This window comes from Juglans regia, chromosome 7, assembly GCF_001411555.2.
Source record: "Juglans regia cultivar Chandler chromosome 7, Walnut 2.0, whole genome shotgun sequence".
Lineage (NCBI taxonomy): Eukaryota > Viridiplantae > Streptophyta > Magnoliopsida > Fagales > Juglandaceae > Juglans > Juglans regia.
In genome coordinates this window covers 7,974,339-7,997,018 of record NC_049907.1, presented here as the reverse complement: position 1 = coordinate 7,997,018, position 22,680 = coordinate 7,974,339, and the positions used below count along the sequence as shown (strand labels likewise).

The 22,680-nt window shown below is 35.9% G+C and overlaps 2 protein-coding genes across 5 annotated transcripts; both read right to left on the bottom strand.

The window, feature by feature from the left end:
* Window positions 1–4,149: 4,149 nt before the first annotated feature.
* On the bottom strand, window positions 4,150–8,131 carry LOC109004623 (G-type lectin S-receptor-like serine/threonine-protein kinase RKS1). Of its 2 annotated transcripts, XM_018983250.2 has the most exons (7): window positions 6,813–8,131; window positions 6,479–6,616; window positions 6,066–6,256; window positions 5,723–5,933; window positions 5,339–5,576; window positions 5,051–5,201; window positions 4,151–4,763 (listed from the first exon to the last, which is right to left on the bottom strand). In XM_018983250.2, the coding sequence occupies exons 1-7, from the start codon at window positions 8,080–8,082 to the stop codon at window positions 4,461–4,463; spliced, it is 2,502 nt and encodes an 833-aa protein (XP_018838795.1). In that variant the 5' UTR covers window positions 8,083–8,131; the 3' UTR covers window positions 4,151–4,460. The 2 variants fall into 2 exon arrangements, with proteins under 2 accessions (XP_018838802.1, XP_018838795.1); XM_018983257.2 differs by lacking the exon at window positions 6,479–6,616 and having other exon boundaries at window positions 4,150–4,763.
* A 3,640-nt stretch (window positions 8,132–11,771) lies between these two features.
* Window positions 11,772–21,589, bottom strand: LOC109004635 (pentatricopeptide repeat-containing protein At2g46050, mitochondrial). 3 transcript variants are annotated; one of them, XM_035692355.1, is made up of 8 exons: window positions 19,394–21,589; window positions 15,257–15,326; window positions 14,323–14,383; window positions 14,188–14,241; window positions 13,762–13,915; window positions 13,571–13,675; window positions 12,452–12,561; window positions 11,772–12,134 (listed from the first exon to the last, which is right to left on the bottom strand). In XM_035692355.1, the coding sequence occupies exon 1, from the start codon at window positions 21,498–21,500 to the stop codon at window positions 19,491–19,493; it is 2,010 nt and encodes a 669-aa protein (XP_035548248.1). In that variant the 5' UTR covers window positions 21,501–21,589; the 3' UTR covers window positions 11,772–12,134; window positions 12,452–12,561; window positions 13,571–13,675; window positions 13,762–13,915; window positions 14,188–14,241; window positions 14,323–14,383; window positions 15,257–15,326; window positions 19,394–19,490. The 3 variants fall into 3 exon arrangements, with proteins under 3 accessions (XP_035548248.1, XP_035548247.1, XP_035548249.1); XM_035692354.1 differs by lacking the exon at window positions 15,257–15,326; XM_035692356.1 differs by lacking the exons at window positions 14,188–14,241; window positions 15,257–15,326.
* Window positions 21,590–22,680: the final 1,091 nt, after the last annotated feature.

Here is a 22,680-nt window from a genome sequence, read left to right as displayed (position 1 = left end):
AAGTCTTCAGACCCTCACCCTTTGCCATTGGCATTATAATATCTTCACCAGGTGTTTTATCCAAGGCCATCCTTCTCTCATCATGTTGGAAAGAAGAAGCTACACCAATAGTGGTTGCAACCATGCTGTCATTATTGGAACTTTCCTTCGTACCCCTTTCAAGCCCTATACCCCTCATAGGGTCATTGGGGCTATATGTCCCCGACAATAGGTTAGCTGCAAAATCCTCTCCCACGTGGAGACCCTGGATCTCTTGAGGGCCACCAGGCTCTAAACACCTAGCATCCTCCTGTCCAAACATAGCCTTTTTCTGGTCAGAGGATTGACTTATACCCTGGCTTCTAGCCATATTCCCGATGCATGCATCCTTAGTAGCTCCCTCTCCTGCGTTTTCTTCTGTAGGTGACCCTCCTTCCTTCTTTCCCGCTGACATCTTCTCCATTTTCTCTACTACCTCTTTTGAATGGACATCTGATGTACAGTGCACCAACACATCTTGGACCATAGTACCCTCTCCCCCTTTCTGACCCGTCTGTTGGTTGTTTCCTCCCTTTGATCCACCGTATCTACGGCTATCGAAGATGTTTGTGTTCCTGGGTTGTCCTCGAAGCCATGGACCATACTGAGGTGGGGGCAATGTATCTCCTTGCTGAGTATTACGAGCTGTTGAGCAGCCTTTGCCTTTGTGATTGAGAATTCCACACTGAAAACAAAAGTTTTGCAGCCTCTCGTATTTGAATGAGATCTAGTGTGGTTTGTCATCCAGCCTTAACCATTTCCCTCGTAGTAAAGGTTTGTTGAGGTCCACAGCCACCCTTACTCTAAGGCATCTTCCCCATGCACGTCCATCTGCTTCTGCTTCTACTCTAATGATCGGGCCTATAGCCTCTACAAACTGCTCACCGAAACCTTCCGTCATGACTGTTAGTGGAAGATTGTGTAGCTGTATCCAAAATGGCTCAAAACAGAACTTCAACCCATCAATGGACTCCTTCTCATCCACCTCCATCATGGTGAGGAGGTGTCTGTCAAAAAACTATGGACGTCCACTCAGCACCTTTTCTTTGTCTTCCATTTTCTGAAACTCGATCAAGAAGCACTGATCACCAAGCTCCTTAAAGGTCACCCACCCATCCAACCTCCATATTTGAGACATTGTGATTCTGAATCCTTCACTATTCACTCCCTTCTCTGTCATAGCCTTCCCAACGATACAATACTTTCCTTTTTTTTCACCATTGTAACCCTTCTGCTGGACGTGGAAGCATGCACTTTCTTCTTTGGAAAGGTGTAATCTTTCCCAAAGTGATACCAGGTCCTCCACCTCCATCGCTTCTTTCTACTAAACAATACTATCAACAAACAAAAACAACTCACCGAAGTGAGACTTAAACCTTTGTTGAAGCAACAAAGGCACTAGAGCCTCACACTTTCTCCCAGAGAAAGAGAAGGCACTCAAAGATCAATTCCCCACGACTCCACCGACATGTAGTCATTTTGACAGAAATACCAGTTTTTTTATAAATGAGGCCTTTCCGTAGTCGTATCAATCCTAGATCAGCATAAATATGTATGTATACGAAAACGGTGAAACTATATATAGAATCTCTCACCAAATTTTTCAAACTGCTTGACACGATCTTTGATTTGGGATACTGATAGTGGAGGTTTGAGTTCACATGCGCAAAGAAAGATTTCCAACCCATAGACGGACTAAGTTGCATCCTCGAGGAGATGGACCATTCCAAATTCTTGAGAAAATTAATGACAATGCATATAAAGTGGATCTTCTAAGTGAGTACAATGTGTCTGCTACTTTCAATATTTCAAACATTTCTGCTTTTGATGTAAGTGAAGATTCGAGGTCAAATCCTTTTGAGGATAGGGGGAATGATGGGCACCAACATGGACCTAGTCTTAAAGATCGTTTGCAAGTTCCAGATGAGCCAATTACAAGATCAAGAGCTAAGAAGATCAAGGAAGCAATGCAATAATTGGTGCAATCCACTTAGGATGAAGCTAGCAAGAGCCCAACACACAAGATGGGTTTTAAAGAAGAAGAATCAGTTTTGATTCAATTGATACAAGCTGCGGAAGACATGACTTAGAGTTATTATTTGGGCCTATTGTTATTGAAGACTTTCAATTTGTTTAAATCATTTAAAAGATTTATTTTATTAGTTTAGAATAATTGGACTTGAGGATGTTTGGCCCACATATGTTTTATGTTTTATGAACTAGGGTTTCAAGAGAAGGTTTTAAGGGTAGTTTAGGGATTGTTTTAATTTTCAGCTAGGATTTCTTTTGGGAAGGCCTTAGATTTCGCCCAAGGGTATTTTGGGAACAAGGGGGCCTTATTTTGGCCTAGGGTTTATTTTGTTTAGGGGAAGGGATATATAAGTTACTGTAGCCGTGACACTGTTTATCAGTTTATGAGATTTGATGAATTTTTTCATTGTGAGTTGAGTTTATCTCATCTTGTTCTTGAATGAATTTTTGAACTTTTTAAAGGCAAATCACAATATTTGTAGCGTTATTCCTTATAATTTAGGTTCTTAAGACAGGTTCTTCAAAAAGTCTAAATTTTTATATAATCTAGGTTCTTGAAACGAGTTCCTCAATGGGTCTAAATTTTCTATTGGCTTTATTGGGTAAGTTTTTAAATTGATTGTGGATTCAAGAGATTACATTCCCACGGGTTCATATCACACCATCAAACCATGCACACACCTTGCTCTTACTTTATCCTATCCCCATCTGATCCGGATGTCTTTTAGCACTTTGGCGTGACAACGTTGCTTCTTTGAGAACAAAAAAGGTGTAAATAATTAATTATATGTATTCTTTTCAACTCTCAAAGATAAGCAAAAGGTGTAAATATTATTAACACTTGGAAATTAATTTAGGAAGTGCTTTTATATATAAACATATGTATAAATTAAGTGCTAGCTTTTCACCACTTAAGTATTATTTAAAACAAGAGAAACAAGAAATTTTTACAAAAACTCACAAATGAAAGAAAGCATATATATTATATACATGATCAGGTCTTGAAGCCTTCATCGATGTAGTTACATTTAAACCTAATATTTAGGTATATTTGATATAAAATTTTGTTATATGAAATTTTATTTCTTAGCTAGGGAGATTTATTAGAAAAATAATATTTAATTTAAATTTAAACATATTTAAAACAGAGGAGAAGATAAATTAAAAAGTATTTTTATCATAATTTTAATTTTTATGTTTGCTAAACTTAATTTATGTATACAATTTTTATTGAAGACATTATATAATAAATAGTCTCCAATCTTCTAATGTCACATCATGGGATGATGAAAGGATAATAAGAATTGGGATGATAAATAGAATTACTCGAAAATGATTCGATAAATAATCGAGTCAGTCAAATTCGTATCAAATTGGCTTGTATTGTATGAAATTTATAAGTTTAGCCATATCTTATTATATATTCACTGTATTTTTGTGTTGTGTAAAAAATTTAATTATATCAGCCCATGATCTAGGCCTCTGAACACGTAATCAAACACAAGAAAGTTATTAATTAATTGATGATATTATATAATATATTTTATTTTGAACAAGATATAAATGATCATCTTATTTTGCTGAGTAATTAGGTATAATAATATTTAATTGATGTTTTTATATTTTTCTGATGAAGTTAGTAATGATATTTCTTATTTTCTTGAGAAGGGTATTAATTAAATGATCATGGATATTTCATTTTGTTTTAACAATGTATCAGCTCATGATATTTATATAGGGATGTTGAGCTGCATGATCTGGCTGGTGAATATTAATGGCCAGGAGATCATAACTTCAACATTTCACATGAATGATTAACAAAGACTATTTAAGTTTCTACAAATTTGACAAAACAAGGAAAGATGAAATAGTGGTCGACTTGGATGGATGGACGGATGCATGCATGCCTCCAAGTTTCCAAGATGCTTACAAAATAAAGACACAAATGTCAATTTTTGATACGTACTAGAATTTTCTAGCCGGCACCTAGGGGGGAAGAATATCATGATGGATGATGATCACACCAAGAATTGACAAGTCTATAGCAAATTTTATTCAAGGAAGAAAGAAAATAACTTAGGTCAGGTTCATGTACACAGGATGATTGTTTGCCGATGGTTGTGGGGTGTAATGTTAGAGGCGTCAAGTTTGGGGGACAACAAAGTCAATTAATTGACTCTTTCGATGGACAACAAAGTCAAAGTTCTTCAACCTATAACATATTAACACCTCATCTATTCAGTCATAGTAGAATACAAATAACAATATCTACAATATTAGCAAACTGAGAAAAAGAAAACAGGAAAAAAAAAATATTGAAGTCCTTCTTTAGCACCAAAAACGAGTAAAAATGTCAAGTACTAGTCCTAAAAATTGTTAATGAAACAATTTGAATGCAGCCACCTAATTAATTAGCGAGCTTCGACGTTGGTTAATGTCACCCCATTTATAGAACAAGATCCTTTTGCAACTGATTTTAAATCATTGGAAGTTGTTCTGAAAATGAAAGCAGGTTGTTTGGGAGAAGGAAGAGTGGTTGCATCAGTACAGAGCATAAGCAGAACTTCCAACATATCTGGTCGATCTCTAGCATCTTCTTGCACACATAACAGCCCAATTTGAATGCTTCTCAAGACTTCATGAGGAACATATGACTCATTTATCGATGAATCAACTATGTCCAAGGCTCTATCTTCTCTCCATAGTTCCCAGACCTGTGTGGTTCGTAGCATTATGAATAAAACGTTGTAGTATAAAGGATTTAGATCCCCTACAAACTCTACGATCAAGAGTACTAAGAGAGAGAGATAAAATCCAAAGTAGACCCTACAACATTTGTCGAGTATATAACAGTCAAAAAAATTCACTCAGACAATAATAAATGTTGTAAGACTTATTTTACGTGTATATCTCTCCCATGCTTAAAAACTTTGAGTTTCAATAAGAAGGGATCTAAATCTGAGGATATAAGTGGTAATTATTGTTATTTTTAGTTACTTACCTGCCCTATCAAAGTTTGGGAAGGGTGCTCCATATAAGAACCGCTATTCTTCTTGCCACTTACGATCTCCAATAATATTACACCAAAACTAAAAACATCTGATTTTGTCGAAAATTTTCCAAATACTGCATATTCTGGTGACATATAACCACTGCACAAGAATTGTGTCAAAATTAATCTTAATGTCACTGTATGTGAACACTATAAAAAGGAAACCTTAAAATTTTTTTATTGATTAAAAATTGGTGTAGTTTTAAGTGTGGGAATATGTTTGCATATGATACTCACTATGTTCCGACAACTCTGTTTGTCTTGTCTTGAATTTGGTTTGCCTTGAATATGCGAGCCACACCAAAGTCTGAAATTTTGGGGTTCATCTCATCATCAAGTAGAATATTGCTTGTTTTCAGATCCCTATGGATAATTCTCAACCTCGAGTCGTGATGAAGATACAAAATCCCACGAGCAATCCCAATGATTATTTCAAAGCGTTTGCTCCAATTCAATGATGAACTTCTTGTAGGATCTATAACAATTTTGTTGCAGGAACACTCAAAATGGTGATTTCAATAGTAATTTGTATGTGGTTCTATGTATATAGACTACAAAAGAACATGTGTGTGTGTGTGTGTGTGTGTGTGAAGGAAATAAGTTTTTAGAAACAAGACATACCAAAAATAAAGAAGTTCAAGCTTTTGTTGGACATGTACTCGTAGATCAGCATCTTTTCTTCCTCCTGAATGCAACAGCCTATCATTTTGACAAGATTTCTGTGTTGCAGTTTCGCAATCAACTTAACTTCATTTTTAAATTCTTCTATTCCTTGTCCTGAACTCTTGGATAGCCTTTTTACAGCTATGTGTTGTCCATTAGGTAATTGACCCTGACATGATTAGTCAATCTGCTCCATCAGTTCCATTTAACCCCTTCACACCCTCATTGTCATAGAATATGAAGGAACTTGAAATACAAAAAAACTTACAAGACATCAATCATGAGTTGTCACCGTATATACCTTAAAAACAGGGCCAAAACCACCTTGCCCAAGTTTATTGGCTGGAGAGAAATTGTCTGTGGCAGCAACTATGGAGCTTAGAGCAAAAATGGGTTGACCAGGGTTTGTATTACTATCCTCGAGCTCATTTCCCTCCAAAGAGCCTTTGGTACCAGCAAAATTTAATGACCAATTGTGCAATTTTCTCTTCACTGTCCTAAAACGTATTGGGAGAAATTGTTTAATACAAATTGGAATTAATAGAGCCTTTAAGGAACTTTCATCATGTGGAAAACTAATCTAAACGACTCCTGACATATGAAAACTTTTGTCTCGACTTATTTAAACACACACACACACACACACACACATGAGAACTTTCATCATGTGTGTGTGTGTGTGATATCAAATACCATGCAACCGACTTTATTTACCTCTCATTTTCTTCTTCTTCCTTAGCCATAAATGGGCTAGTAAAATTACTGGCAACAATGGCACAGCAATGGACATTACTACTAAAGCCAGCCTCCCCTTATTCTCAAGAAAACCTCCGGACTTCCTTGTATTCTTGGCTGAAAGGAAAAAGAAGGAAATAAGAAAAGTAATGCTGCTTTTTTCCATCTTGATTTTATCTTCCTTAATTATACTAGTTAATATGACACATCTTAAATGGTTTCATAGGTCAACCACTTAGATGAGAATTTGCATAAATTATAACATAATTAAGGATGAAAAACAACATTTCTCTTGCAAAAGAAAGAAGCATACCTAAATCTGCCGCATCCACACGAACATATACACTTGGGTCCCTCTCATCATAATGCACTTTAATATCCATTAACTCTCCATACCAGTGCAAGCAATTAGTTTCTTTCCCATCTTTCAAACTTGTAAAAGCTGTGCAAGAACAATTCCTCAAGCAAGCTTGCTTGCACACTTCATAGCTCATCATACTCAAATACATACGACCTGCGACAGGTGAAAATGGAGCCTTCACATGCTCCATCTTCACAAACCCTTCTCCATTCCCACACATAGACAAACCCGACTTCTTTCTTACACAACCAAGCTCAGAACCTTCTCTAAGATACCATTGCCTCGGAGACTTTGGCTCATACCCTGGGAGACATGAACATTCGAAATCAATATCATCTGGGTTACAAATACTATACGCGCCACACTGTCCATACTTGTCACACCGATATTTGGGTGCAGACCAGAACTCCTTCCATCGATGTTCACCATCATTCCATACAAATTGTTGGAGCAATCCGGAGTTGTCTAACACTATTCTTGTGATGATTGCAGAGTCATTGAAGAAGTATTTGTAAGATATCTCATCTCCATTGTTGATGTAACTGACTGTCAAATTGGATTTTATTGCAGAGGACCTCCATGGCCACGGTCCAGTCCGCCAATATGGGATCGAACCCTTGTACAAGAAGAACTGTGGTGCCTCAGTAAGATTTAGCTTATAGATACAGTCTCCAGTTCCGGGGTCATCTCGTGACTTCCAAGATGTTAGAAATTTGTTGAGCCCGGTTCTCCGATTCAAACCAAGTGACATGTTTGGCAGCAAAGTGTCTGTAGGATAGTCAAAGCTTTGCCATAACACATTTTTGTTGTTTTCCTGGATCAATACTAGGTTTCCTGAATCCAAGAGCTGAGCTGCAGTGGAGGCTTGCCCTTGAACTGAAACATTTGTAGACCAGAGAGAACGGTTAAAGCTGTCATGGAGAACAAGGTTTCCATCTTGGTTGACTGAGAGAACTCCCAAGGAATCATTGAAAGGATCATTCCTATTTGCAACCCACACTGGAGTTTGTTCTTTTACTTTGGTGAACCAAATACCAAGATAACGATAGCTAGAGTTGGCTGGGCTGAAGAAGCCAATGGAGAAGTTCTTTTCTTTGGATATCAAAGTTTGGCCATCTTTGATGAATTGGTTTTGTGTTAAGGTTTCAGTGGAAGAACTGCTAAATGGGAAGAAGAATAGAAAGACTAAAATCAAAATCTTCAACAATTTGTCAGAGTTCATGTTCAAGCCAGCGGTCCTTCTATTGCAAAATGGGAAGAAGAATAGAAAGACTAAAATAAAATAGAACAAAACAAAAAGACTACAAATAATAGGAGTAGGGAAATAAATGACGATGACGCACTCGTGTGAAATCTAGCTCTAATTAAGCATCATAGTCAAGCCGACGTATTGGACCTTTTCAAGGAAGTGTTTTTTGACCAGTTGACAAATGTTACATACACTTATTATAAGTTGTGTGATATATTTATTTTGAAAAAAATTAGAATTTATTAATAAAAAATTAATTTTTTTTTATGTAGATTTTATATTTACTCACTTTTTATAAAAGGAGTGTGCGGTTTTGCGTAATTCTTAACTACAAGGAAAATACTCTAGTCATAAAGGGATTATACGAAATAATCTCACAATCTGACGTGGTTTAATGTGACTTGTTAGATTATAAACTTTTTTTTTTTTAAATAGAAACATACTTCCTTCATTAATAACTAAAATCAAACATTACAATACTTCTCCTTAAGTATATCATTCTTAATTTCTATTGGACTATCATCTATCTACACCCTCTCATTAGAAGAATTAATTGCTAACTTTGCTAGTTTGTGTGCTATACAGTTTGCTTCTCTATATATAAATCGCATACCCCAGTTCAACCTCCCATTAATCACTCTTCTAACATCCTTTATGATACTCCCATATTCAGCATCTATCTCCTCTCCACTAATTGTAGCATTCACAACCAACTTAGAATCCCCTTTCAAGATCACGTCTGATAATCCCAGTTCAGTACACAGAAGCGCAGCCCTCCTTAACCCCACAGCTTCAGCCACACTTGGGTTACTAATGTTAACAAAGCAAGAACAAAGGCAAGCTAGTACCTCTCCATTAGAATCCCTGACAGTCACTCCAATTCCCGTCTTTTTGTTTCTGAGATCCACAGCAGCATACTAATTTGCTTTCACTACCATTTCCTCTGGTTTTTCCCACTTAATTACACTTCTGTCCACACTCTTTTGCAGCTGAGTTTTTTGTTATAAAGTTATATTTATTATAAAGTAGATCTCATAAATAAAAAAATTACATCAATTTATAGAATTAATTTGTTAATGCATTTGTGCTCTAACGATAATCGCAAATATGAGTTGGCGTAAAGGATGGTTACAGCAGCATGTTATTTACCTGGAAAGATCCGAAATATTCCATCTCAAAAGGGAAGGATGCCTAACCTGAAATGATAACCTATAATTCCATTATTATAGTCAAGCTTTGCTGCTTTAGTTTATAGCCTAGTCCTATTGTTAGGTAGACTCTCCTTCTCCATTGAAAAGTCTGAAAATAAGTCATCAAGTTGCTGATAGGTATGGCCATTCGTGCTCGTGAGGTCCAATTTTAACCAGGGATTTACAAGGAAAAGAAGTCTCTTGTTGAAATTTTCAATAAGAGTAATTCTATGTATAGTATATTTATCCAAGTTTCGCATAATCGTTTTAAAAAAAAAAAATGAAATGTATTTTTAAAAAATTAATTTTTTTTATGTGAGTCTTATATTTATTTATTTTTTTAAAAAAAATTATGTAACATTTACACACTCTACTACTATAAATATCATTTTTCTTTCAAGATTTATACGCAGATCTGGGTATGTCTTATCCTTTGGAAAGATAGAAGTTTTATTCAGTGTTTTTATAATAAAATCTTCAATAAATTTTGGAAGAAATTTCACGTAGGAAATAGAGAAGTGTGCTCATTTGGAGCAACCATAATGGATTTATCATTTTGGGATAAAAAAAAATATTCTCTATCGAGTCATGCGTAATAAATGCAAAACTTATGTGTTATAGTGATAACCGATTCTCTACATTATCTTTTACAAGAATAAAGTCAGAAGTTACGTGATTTCATGTGATCTGTTATATTAGTTTGTAAATTTGCTTATATAAAACTCATTTGCGGTTAAAGTATTTCTATTTGAATAAACTCTATACATCTGGTTAAAAAAAATTATTGTTTAATTTATTTTTCTTTTCATTTATAACTTTGTATTTCTCAAAATCACATTATTTCCCTAGAAGATAATAATGACAAAAGGCACTCTTGAATAAATAAATAATTAAATAAATAAAACTTTTTTATAAAACATGATAAAAGCTACAACATTATGAGAATATTTATATTTTAATTTTAATATAGATAATATAGCTACAAACATGCATGTTTTAGAACTGTTCTTCAACGTTGGCTTCTTTGAGAACTCAAGAATTTTTAATCAAAATTCTTCTCAACTTTCACGAATATGCAAAGCATCCCAATGGTCACTTTCTTACTCAATTCCTTGCAAATTCTACCCAATATACTTATTATAAAAGGGAGTGCAAGACCCTGATCTTGAAGTGTTGTCTATATATAAATCTTACAAAAGTAACTTTACACACTGTCGTGATTTAAAACGATACGTTAAATCTATTTTACAACAAAAGATACTTTATAATTAAATGTACCATATCAAACCACATCAATTTATAAATAAAAAATAAAAGGTATAAGACCAAATCAAGCATTTCTCTCAATCGATACAAATTAAAAAGAAAAAGGTATATATTATTGGAGAAAAGATATTTGCAACCGTAAATTGTACAATCGCCGCTTAATCATTTTGAAAAAAGTAAATAAAATATGAAACTTACATAAAAAAAATTAATTTTTTAATAGTAGACTCTACTCTTTTTCAAAGCGATTACGCGACATTTACGCATTTCACTATTGTATATAAAATTACTCTTATTATTGATACTTTTCTTTTTCCTCCAAAGCAAGGTATAATTGATGTTTTTATTTTCCTAAGCAAGGTATAATTGATATTTCTTCATTTTCTGAGCAAGGTATTAAGGCTGTATTTGGATGTTGAGCTGATATGAATAGTAGTGAATAGAGAGTTATGAGAGCTCTATCTAAACTGAGTTTAAAGTGTGTTTAAATGTTAAGATGAATTTAATACTTTTTATGAGAAGTTAAAAAATCTTGTGAGTCTCACGTAAAAATACGTGTTAAGATTGTAGATCCCACGTGTAAGGAGATTTTAAATTGAGATGAATTTAATAATTCGAGAGTTGGGTGTTTGGATATTAGGCTCTTACAACCAAACGTGATTGGATTTATAAATTTCTTGTACGAACCTTTTTCTTTTATCGATCTTGTCTGAACTTATTTTAACAGTTTTCTGCAATTTTTATGTGGATTGTTTACATGTAACCAAGTCGTTAAAAGTTGGGTGCCCATTAAATCAAATTCAGGGGATTGTTTGAAAAATTTCTCTGAAATCTTATTTCTTCCTATTTTTTGCACCAATGATCAGTCCAGATTCCATATAAGTTGTTTTATTGGTCTTCCTGAACTCAAAACTACAGTCTACCTCTAAATGCTAGCAAATATATTGAGAACACAATGTATACTACAAGATAACATAATTTTGCCCAGTAGTCACAGCCCCATCTGGAGGACAAATGATTCAGAGATTTTCCTAGGAGCAAAATATATGAAAGTAATTGCATTCTTCTCAAAAACCAGACACCAGAAATTTATTTCAAGGAAAAGAGGTTCAAACAAATGAAAATCTTAGCTAGATGGATATATCAGAGAATGCGATCTTTTTTTTATAGGTAATAAGAGATTTTATTCCGAGTAAATAGCCATAGCCCAAGTACACAGGATGTATACAAGCTAAAGCAAAAACAGTACTAAAATAAAACATGACAAATGTTCCCATCCCTTACAAGATTCTTCACCCAAAAACTTAAAAGTGCTAAAGAAAAAATCCCTAAACTCTCTCATAGAATGATCGCAAGTAAGCTTAAACAGAGATGGTGATTTAATAATAACATCTGCTTTACTTCTACTGAAATAGAAAACAATGATGATGATAATGATATAAACGAACCATATGTCAGGCAAGTAAGCTTAAAATTACCGTACATTAATTAACCTTGCTGCAGTGTCTGGAAATAGCTCAGCTTTCTTGTAACAAAAGGGCTGATTGTATATAATTACTGTCTTCTTCCCTGCCATTCAAAGAGAGAAATCATTAGGAAGCTGGGAAATATATTAGATATAGAGTGCTATCTTGAACAACAATCAGTTTAATGAAAATTTGAGAATGAAGAAAAAGGTGCAACTTGTTTTCCAATAAGAAAAATATATTGTTAGACCATGGAATTCCCAACACCAAATGAATCAAAGGCCGATCACCGACATGTAGTCATTTTGACAGAAATACCAGTTTTTTGATAAATGAGGCCTTTCCGTAGTCGTATCAATCCTAGATCAGCATAATATGTATGTATACGAAAACAGTGAAACTATATATAGAATCTCTCACCAAATTTTTCAAACTGCTTGACACGACCTTTGATTTGGGATAATGATAGTGGAGGTTTGTCGGCATTAACTGCAGATATTTCAAAACACGGATATCCGTCCCCACAAATGCTGCACAAAAGATAAGTAAAATGGATGATAAGTGTTTCATATATATTCTCTTTAGCATTGGGATACATAGTCTGTGAGTTGTATGTAAATGTTTAAACTAGAAAACAATTTCTTGAAGGTTTCCTTAAGGAGAGAACCCAACATCCTTCAAATAAATTTATATCCCACATTCTCATTTTGATTTGCACTGTGATCATTCATAACATTTTTTGAAATGTTTCGTATACTCCATATCTAGTATTTAATCACTTAACTAAAGTACAAGTTCTGGAAAAAGGAAAAATTAGTCATTAGCCAATTGCAGTAAGAGACATAAGCTCTCTTCCAGTTGCTATTTTTATAGGATTCAATGGTTGTCTTTTTTAGTTTATCTTAAAAGCAGATTAAAGATGTGAATATAATTAGTAACCAGACCTAGGCAAACCAAAACATCATAACGAAATCTCAAGGACCATGCAGGCCACATAATCAGCGAGACCCCTGAAAGTTTTTTTTCTTTTATTGGCACCGGGTGTCAAAGAACAAAGTCTCAACTAATCCCGGGGGTGCACAGGCCCTCAGCAAGGAGTTTCTCACAACTGCACCTCGGGTAATTCAAAGGGAAGTTTCCCCCAATCTGGCCCCTAGAAATTGTTTGCATCCAAGAGGATTCAAACCTTAGATCTAGAGGGAGCATACCACCAAGACTAAGGCCTTTACCACTTGAGCCAACCCCTAGGGGTTACAAAAACAGAAAAGTTGTATGAAAGAGAGTTGTCAGTTAAGGCTTCGTTGAGCTCAAATGGCCCAAAAAAGGAAGAAAAAGGTCAAACCAATACTACCCCTCCCAAAAACAAAGCTCAGTCTCCGAAAAGAGAAATCATAGTCTCTACTAGTTTCTAGCAACATGAGAATCATCCCGATACCAAATGAAGGATAGCACAATCAATGTGAAGGATAGCTAGCACATGCAAATTTCTGGAAACCAGCCATCTAAAACGTGACAGCTTCTAGAATATAATCAATATACCTAGCAGCAACTTCCAAGAGCTTGAGGTGGCCATCATGCAACAGATTGAAAGAAGTTAAGAACCAGATAGAATTATCTTCCTTTCACTGCTTGATGTATTTGTGTCTGAAAAACAGTTCCTAGATGATTGACAGAACAAAAACCAAAATTCACTATACTAATCGAGATTGATACGAGCCAAAGGTCAATACCGCTTGAAAATGGATAGATCTTAAAGCATATTTGCCCATTTATAAGTTGCTCCAATTGTTGATCGTCATCGAAATACTTTTCACATTCATCAGATACATCAGATTCTGTCAATCCAGTATCAAATGTCGCTGTAACGCATGCATTTGCCATTGCCTGTAACCAAAAAATACGAGTCTAATTAAATTGCAAGTGTATTTTAGTGAAAACATAAGAAACAAATTGACGAGCTAGATCAAGCATGTCATGTTTAGCAAAACCAGTTGCAACGAAACAAAGGGAATGCATTCTGTTGCCAAAAAATCCTTTACTCAAAAATAAGCAGAGAAACACATATTATTGGAAAAGGAGATGGAAGCAATTAGCCCTTCAAATATCATATATTTGAATGATTAGACTTGATTATCATATTTACATTCAACGCATACCTTAAGTAAAATTTGACTTGAAACCTAGTCTTCTTGCTCTCTAGTTCGAAAACTCTACATTAGTCAAGTAACAGGACATAAATACATGTCACAATAATTACAATTAGATGAGAACCTAAATTATACCATAATTACCTTTGACAGTGTAACTGTAGATACCCAAAGCCAGTCAGCTGTCCTCGTTGACAAGCAAAATCTGTATATGATGATGAAACAAAATGCTAAGCAGGGCTGAGTTAAAAATAAATAAATAAATCTCATATCAGGAGGAACCTCGCAAAAAAAAGAATTTTACATACTATAAGATCAGGAATTTTTAATTATATAAAAAGAAAAAACAAGATCACGAATTTTCAACAAATGAATATTAGAAAAGTTACTTAAAAAATAAACTTGCAAGACCAATAGTAATATTCTAAATATGATTTAATTCCAATTTCTAGCTGAGATTATCTTTGTCAATGCCTAAACATCGAGCTGACAAGCAGAAATGGAGAAATATATTATTAATAGCTGCAAGACCAAAACAGGGTGCAAAAAACTGAAAGCCCTTCTATTAAGTTCAGACTATCCTCTATACAGATAGATATGTTCCCATGAGCGACAACGCCGATCTTTATATGTGTTTGTTACGTCCAAATCTGCTCCGAAGAGGAAGGTTTAGATCTTTCAATCTTATGTCGTGAGGGATGTGACCCATGTTAGGTCCATAAGATACCACAGCTTTTGGTGTTCTATGATTCACCTCTGAATAACGAGTAGGTAGTTCAATCCTTTTTATTCTTCTCTTAACACCAACTATATCGATCTGACTATTTAGTAAATAGAAAGTGGAGAAGTGTGCTAATGGAAGGCATAATTTGTACCAAATAGTTAGATAAAGATGCCTAAGTTAGTTAAATAATGTTATGTTCATAAAACCCATGAATCCATTAAGTTACAATTTTTTTGAGAACAAGAAATGCAATTCACTACTCTAAAACAAGGCTTATTCACAAGAGAAAATGAGGTCCTCTGTGTGTTCATCCATGATCTTTCTTCTTGATACTAAAAATTAGATAGAACATACCAATGGCCCCCAAGTTTTGGGCTCGTGCTAGCCAAAGAATGAGTAAAACCCAAACCAACAACTGGATAACCTATTGATTGGACAAATAAAGGCCATACAAGCACATGATTAGCAAGGTTGTTAAACATTTAATCCTTAAACTGATAATGCCAATGTAAAGCTCTGGAGGGAGTCTGGGGGCAGTCATAGTTCTGGCCAAACCCAGTTTAGAAAGGTGGGGAAGGAGTGGAATAAATAAGAGACCGAAATATGTGGAAAAGAAACATGTAAGCTCAGCTACTGAAACTTGAGAATATCAATGGTAATAATAGTCCAGTATAAATTTGTGCAAAAGTCAAATCATGAAATCTCGTGATTAAAACTACAACAGCTTGAAACAAAATAAAAAATCCAAGAGTTTCAAAATTTTGCAAAACAAGGATCATCAATTAAGAATTTTTTTTTTTTTTTTTTTTATAACTAAGAAGTTTATTAAATCACATAATTAGGCATAGCCCAAATACACAGGAAGTGTACAAGAGAAAGACACCTAATTACAAGCTAACCCTGAAAAACAGTACAAAAAGAATTAAGACTATTCCCATCCATTGCAATAACCGAAGCCCCAAGCCGCAAAGTATGAAAAAGAAAGCTCTAATCCCTTCCACCGATCGTTCCCTACACTCAAAACAGAGTCCATTCATCTCATTCCATATGCACCACATAAGACAAAGAGGTACCATCTTCCACGCGGTTGCTATTTGACGATTTCCTAGAATCCCTCTCCAACACGCCAAAAAGTTCAGCAGCCTCTTGGGCATCACCCAAGCAATTCCCACCTTAGCAAAGACCTCGTCCCACAAAGCCTTCAACACAACACAATGAAGGAGAAGATGATCCGCCGATTCACCACATCGTTTGCACAGAAAGCATCAATCCATTGCAATGATACCGCGCTTTCTCAACTTATCAATGGTAAGAATTTTCCTGTGAGAAGCCAACCACCCAAAGAAAGCCACCTTAAGGGGCACCTTGCATCTCCAAATATTTTTCCGAGGAAAAAAGTCAGTAGAAGAATGTGACGCCAAGACCTTGTACAAAGATCTAACCGAGAATTTCTTATTACCAAATTGATTCCAAAGTAATCTATCCTCCCCTCCAGATTTTATGTTTAAAGCATAAAGCAAGCTGTAAAAATCAGTAATGTCCCCCACTTCCCAATCCTAGACGTCTCTAATAAAGCTTACTGACCACTGAATAAATCTAGCAGTGTTATCCATGTAATCAGCCATGGAAGCACCTTTATTCAAAGCAATTCTAAAGAGAGAGGGGAAAACATTCTTCAAGGCCCCATCCCCACACCATAAGTCATGCCAAAAACTGATCTGGTTTCCCCCACCCACCTCAAATCTAAAATTTCTGAAGAACTCCCCCCATCCATTATGAATGAATTCCACACTCCCACACCATATGCCCCTCTTACTTCGTTGGAGAACCAACCACCCCAAGTACTCCCATACTTGGCATCAATAACAATCCTTCAAAGAGCATCCCCTTCTTGATGATACCTCCACAGCTATTTCCCTAAAAGTGCCTTATTGAAAGTTTTCAGCTTTCTAATCCCCAAACCTCCCAATGAAAGAGGAGCACAAATCCTATCTCACTTAAGCAAATGGAATTTCTTCTCATTCTCCATTCCACCCCACAAGAAAGCACGAAATATCCTTTCCATTCTATTAGCCACTCCAACAAGCAAAGGAAAAAAAGATAGGAAATAGGTTGGAATATTAGATAAGGTGCTCTTGATTAAAGTGATTCTACAACCTTTGGACAAATAAATCCTTTTTCCAACCAGCCAATCGACATTCAATCTTCTCTATAATTCTGTCCCAAATTGCTTTGGATTTATGAGGTGCCCCCAAAGGAGGGCCAAGATACTTCATCGGCAAGCTAGAGACTTTGCAACCCAAAATATCAGTCAATTCCCCTAGATTATTGACCATACCTACAAGGATCATTTCAAACTTTGATAGGTTCACCTTTTAAGCCAGATACGGCTTCAAAACATAGCAAGAGAGCCCGTAAAGAGCAGATCTGATCAGAATTTGGCTCATAAAGGATCTAAGTGTCATCTGCATATAGTAAATGAGAAACACTAATGTTGCCATACGAAGGACTGCCCACTGAAAAGCCCGAGATGAATCCCCTATATGCCGCTGCCTTCAACATTCTGCTCAAGGGGACAGTGATCCTCCCCTTGTCTCGATTCCCGGGAGTTGTTAAAAAAACCAGCTGGTGTGCCATTAACCAAGACCAAAAATCTAACTGTAGATATGCAATGCTTCATCCAATTACACCACCTCTCCCCAAAACCATACCTACCAAGGGAATAAACCAAAAAATCCTAGTTGACGTGGTCAAAAGCCTTCTCCATATCCCAATTTACAAAGGATGCCAGGAACACTGCCTCTGATTCTACCCTCCATGCACACATTAGCAATAAGAACAGAGTCAAGTATTTGTCTTCCCTTGACAAAGGCATTTTGAAATTTTGTGATGATCTTCCCCATAACTACACTCAAACGGTTGGCAAGAACCTTCGAAATGATCTTGTACACTACTAATAAGACTAATGGGACGAAAATCCTTCACTTCCATGAACCCAACTTTTTTAGGAATAAGCGCAATGAACGTAGCATTAAGACTTTTCTCAAATTTCATAAATGAGTGAAATTCAAGAAAAACCTTCATGACGTCCTCCTTAACAATGTCCCAACATGCCTGAAAAAAAGTTATGGAAAACCTATATGGACCCGGAGCTTTATCTTTGTTCATTCCTTTTATCACGTCGAGCACCTCCTCCGCTTCAAACATTCTCTCAACCCAAAGTGCACTAGGCTGGTCAATCGAATCAAACACCAGCCTATCAACCTTAGGACGCCAGGAATAAGGCTCCATAAGGAGCTTTTTATAAAAATGAACAATGAGGTCCTGAATTTCAGATCGATCCGTAATGACACCACGTTCCGAGTGGAGCATCTCAATGGCATTATTCCTTTGATGAGAATTGGCAACTTTATGAAAGAACTTGGTGCACTTGGTCCCCTTCCTTCAACCAAAGGGTCCTTACCTTCTCATCAAAGAAATCTCCTCCATGAGAGTGATTTTTTCCAGTTCAGTAGCAACACCAAGTTTCATTTCCTTCTCATCAACCGATAGAACCCCAACAACCTTTTTTTCATCAAAGAAAAGTAGCTCCTCAAAAGGAAAACTTTTTCTGATCCACGATGTTCCCGAAGACTTCCTCATTCCATTTCCTCAAATTCTTTTTCAATGCTTTAAGTTTTCCTACTAAAACAAAACTAGGTGTACCCGACAACTAATAAGAGGACCACCACTCTCTCACCATATCTACAAACCCATTGGCTTTTAACCAGATGTTCTAAAATTTAAAACATTTCCGCCCCTCATGAATACCCTCATAGTCCAAAAGGATGGGAAAATGATCGGAACTTAATCTAGGGAGACGTTTTTTACATAAGTTAGGGAAATGCGCCTCCCAAGAAGGGAAAACAATAAATCTGTCCAACCTGGACCATGCCCTCCTGTTCGACCAAGTGAAATCGCCTTTGCCAAAGGTAAATCAACCAAACCCAGGTCAGATTAAATCAAAAAAATCAATCATGGACAGACCAATACAAGAATCCCCCGACCTTTCACTCGTAAAATCGAGTGATGTTAAAAGCGCCACCAATACGCCACGCACCCTCCCACCAACTGCAAAAGCCAGAAATCTCATCCCAATCAAATTTCTTTCACTATCAACATTAGGCCCCAAAAGGCCCAAAAAAAAAAAAAAAAAAACCTATAAAAATTATATCAGAGAAAAAACTACCAATAAAAAATCAGAAAAAATATTAATGAAACAAAATTGAGAAACCTTGACGGGTGTAAAGAGTGTAAAATACATATTACTGCAGCTCCATAAGGACTGCATCATTCGGAAGGCTAAGAGATCATGGTAATACCAGTACTATTAATGAAAGATCCATGTTCGACCAACATTTGTAAATATAGTTACGTAATGTACAACTGGAGAAATTATTATGTTTCAAGACGTTAAAACATAATTACTTTAAAATACTAGCCAATCTTTACCTTAGAATGTGCAACATGACCACTCGTGGCCTATGGGGCTCGAAGTTGAATTTAGGACTAGCAAAGGATGTTAAGGACACAGTTGCCTAGAATACCGTCAGCTGTAGAGTTTTGCATTCAACATATGATTATCATCCTTCATCAAACTATGCAGTGTTCCTAACATAGCATACACCTCCAGAGATTTTGGGTGGGATTTATCACTTGACACAAACGAATGAACATTACCAGCAATCTCCACCCAGCTACAGCCAGGAACTTTGGAATCACATCTGTCCCTTATCATTTTGCGTGCTCCTGCCACATCACACCACCGACTTTGGGAAGCATACACGTTAGACATTAGAGCATAATTCACAGGCTTGTTTGGCTCCAATGCAAATAACTTTTCTGCAGCCCATTTTGCTAGTTCGAGATTTTTATAGACTTTACATGCCCCAATGAATGCTCCCAAGGTGTCTGACCCAGGTTCTATTGGCATGGAGGCCAAAACACTAAATGCCTCATCCAAAAGACCAGAGCGAGCAAGGAGGTCAATAAGACAGGTAAAATGATTTGACTCTGGCACAATTTGGTAGTCATTGATCATTAAATTGAAGTAATGAAGCCCCTTCTCTACCAGCCCCCCATGGCTGCAGGCAGATAGAACCCCAAGAAAGGCGATTGGATCTGGCCTCATGCCATGAGATAACATCTTCTCAAATAACTTAGTAGCTTCTTTGGCAAGACCATGGAATGCATATGCGCATAAAATTGAGGTCCATGTAACTAGATCAGGCTTCAAAACAGAGCTAAAACATTGATATGCACCAAGGATGCTACCACACTTGGAGTATGCATTTATGAGGGCATTGGAAATTGATATGAAAACTTGAAACCCAAACTTAACAGTGAAAGCATGAACCTGCATAATTTCACAAGTGGCAGACACATTGCCACATGAGCTAAGGATACTAGAAAGGGTTAACTCATCAAGACAGAGATCTGTTCGTAACATTCCCCGGAGGAGCTTCATAGCTTCCTTCCCATCTCCTTGTTGTCCATAGCCCACAATCATAGTGTTCCAAGACACCACATTTTTAATGGCTATCCCATCAAAAGCCTTCCGAGCATCATCTATATTTTTATTCTTGGCATACATATCAATGAGTACACTGGCCACTTGAACGTCTAAATCAAAAGACTTTTTAACAATAAGGCTATGAATCTGCTTTCCCAAACCACAAGTTCCCAAAGCACTACAGGAACTCATCAGGCTACTAAATGTAAACTCATCCCCCTTAACACCTTCCAACTGCATCAAATTGAAGACCCCAAAAGCATCTTTAACCAAACAATTCGAAACATAGCCAGACAACATGACATTCCACAAAACCAAATCTCTAAACAGAACACCATTAAAAGCCCGCCTAGCATCTTCCACCAGGCCAAAAGTTGCGTACAATTTGACGAGAGCGCTGCCAACAAAACTATGAAAGTCAAGCGCCACTTTTACAATGAAACAATGCAATTGTCTACCAATCACAACATCATGCAACTCAATGCATGCACGAAACAAACTGTTAAAAGTTATATCATCCGGTCCTACCCTTTCCAACAACATTCTCCTAAAATAAGAAAACCCCAGATACAGACTCCACCAATTATTACTTCTCCAGTCAACAACACCACAAATCACAGTATTCCACGACACCACATTTCTAGCACGCATTTCACCAAACAGTGTCTTTGCGTCATCAAACTCCTGACATCTAAAATAAACATTCAAAAGATGATTGTGTAAGGCCAACACATTACACAAACCCAACTTTATCATATGTGCATGCAGCTGTTTTCCTTCGGGAAGGAAACCCATTTTGGCTGAGACTCTGAGGGCGTCGGAGCAAAAAGAACGTGCAGAGTGAGGATCAGTTAAATGGGTAGATGCGGAAAGAAGCATTTTGGCTCTGAGTCTGCCCAGGGAAAGAGGTGAATGGGTTATGTAAAATGGGTCTTCTTGATTTTGGGCATTTTGGCTGCTCAGAACTGAGAAAGTGGTTGGCGGGAAGGTCAACTGCCGTTTGAAAAGGACGGTAGGTTTTGAAGATGAGCGGCATCTGGTCAGCATTCGAAGATAGAGAGTGGAAACGACTCAATTTGCTTATCGAAAGTTTGAAATGCTGCTGGGCCTGAACTGAAATTTTAACGATGCCTTGCTTTGACAGCATAATAAGCCTGTACAAACGTAAAAAACCACGTAGTAAAGGTTCCTTTATGGCAGAGTGACTATGTACTTGGAAATTTTTGAGAAATAAATATACAAATTTTGGAAAAAGAAATTCTTGCCATTTTTAGTAACATTCCAACAAGAAGTGTTAGCTTTACACATAAATCTTATATAAAATAATTTATATAATATATTAGATTTATTTATAAAAAAAAAACTTTTACAAATGATAGTTCACATCGAACCAAGCCAATGTGTAAGATTTTTGTGTAGATGAAATAGTTTTTAAGAGATTCTTGATATTAATCACTTAAATAAATAAATAAAAACTATGTTAAAATGAATTACAACAGTGAATCCACTAAGTTTAAACCTAATATTTTTAATTTTTTTTTATGAAAAAAAATATTTGTGTTAAGTGTAATGCTACTTATCATCTCAATTTTTATCATCCTCTTATCATTCTATGATGTGGCATTAGATAATTAGAAATTATTTATTATATTTTATTTGTAAACCTTTCATCTAATGTCACGATATAATGATGAATAGATTTAGATTTGAGAGTCTAACATATGTGGTTTTCCCTCATTTGTCTTGTTTCTCAACCGTGGCAGTCCGGGGAACATATGTACGTATACGATCGAGAATGAAGCAACCGAGCAGTAAAATGTCATGAACATTTTATGATGTTATTCATGGAAAAAATATATATATATATATTTTATGCAAACTAATCTAAATAATAGAAAATAATTGAGATGAACTCTTCAAACGATGAATTCTATTTTTATTATTTTTTTTTTTTTTTGGTTACACATTGAAGGCATGAAACAGATAGACCCAGAACTGACAAACAAGCTGGTCATCATCTTCATCAAAATAGTGTCATTTTAAGAAGAGTCGTGTACAGAAACTTCGTATTCTATACATTACTTAATAGTATATAATTTTATTTTTTTATCTCTATATTTTATATTTCATGAAATAAAAATATAAAATTATATATTTTTAAGTAACGTGGAGATTAAACAACTTATGTCTAGAGTTTTTCTTCTAAGAATGATAAGAGCCAAATGAT

Coding starts and splice junctions, on each gene's coding strand:
- LOC109004623 (XM_018983250.2), bottom strand. CDS start 8,082: ATGAACTCTGACAAATTGTTGAAGATTTTGATTTTAGTCTTTCTATTC. Junction 6,617..6,812: donor TGTGGATGCGGCAGATTTAG/GTATGCTTCTTT, acceptor TTTTCCTTTCAG/CCAAGAATACAAGGAAGTCC. Junction 5,202..5,338: donor AACAGAGTTGTCGGAACATA/GTGAGTATCATA, acceptor ATTCTTGTGCAG/TGGTTATATGTCACCAGAAT.
- LOC109004635 (XM_035692355.1), bottom strand. CDS start 21,500: ATGCTGACCAGATGCCGCTCATCTTCAAAACCTACCGTCCTTTTCAAA.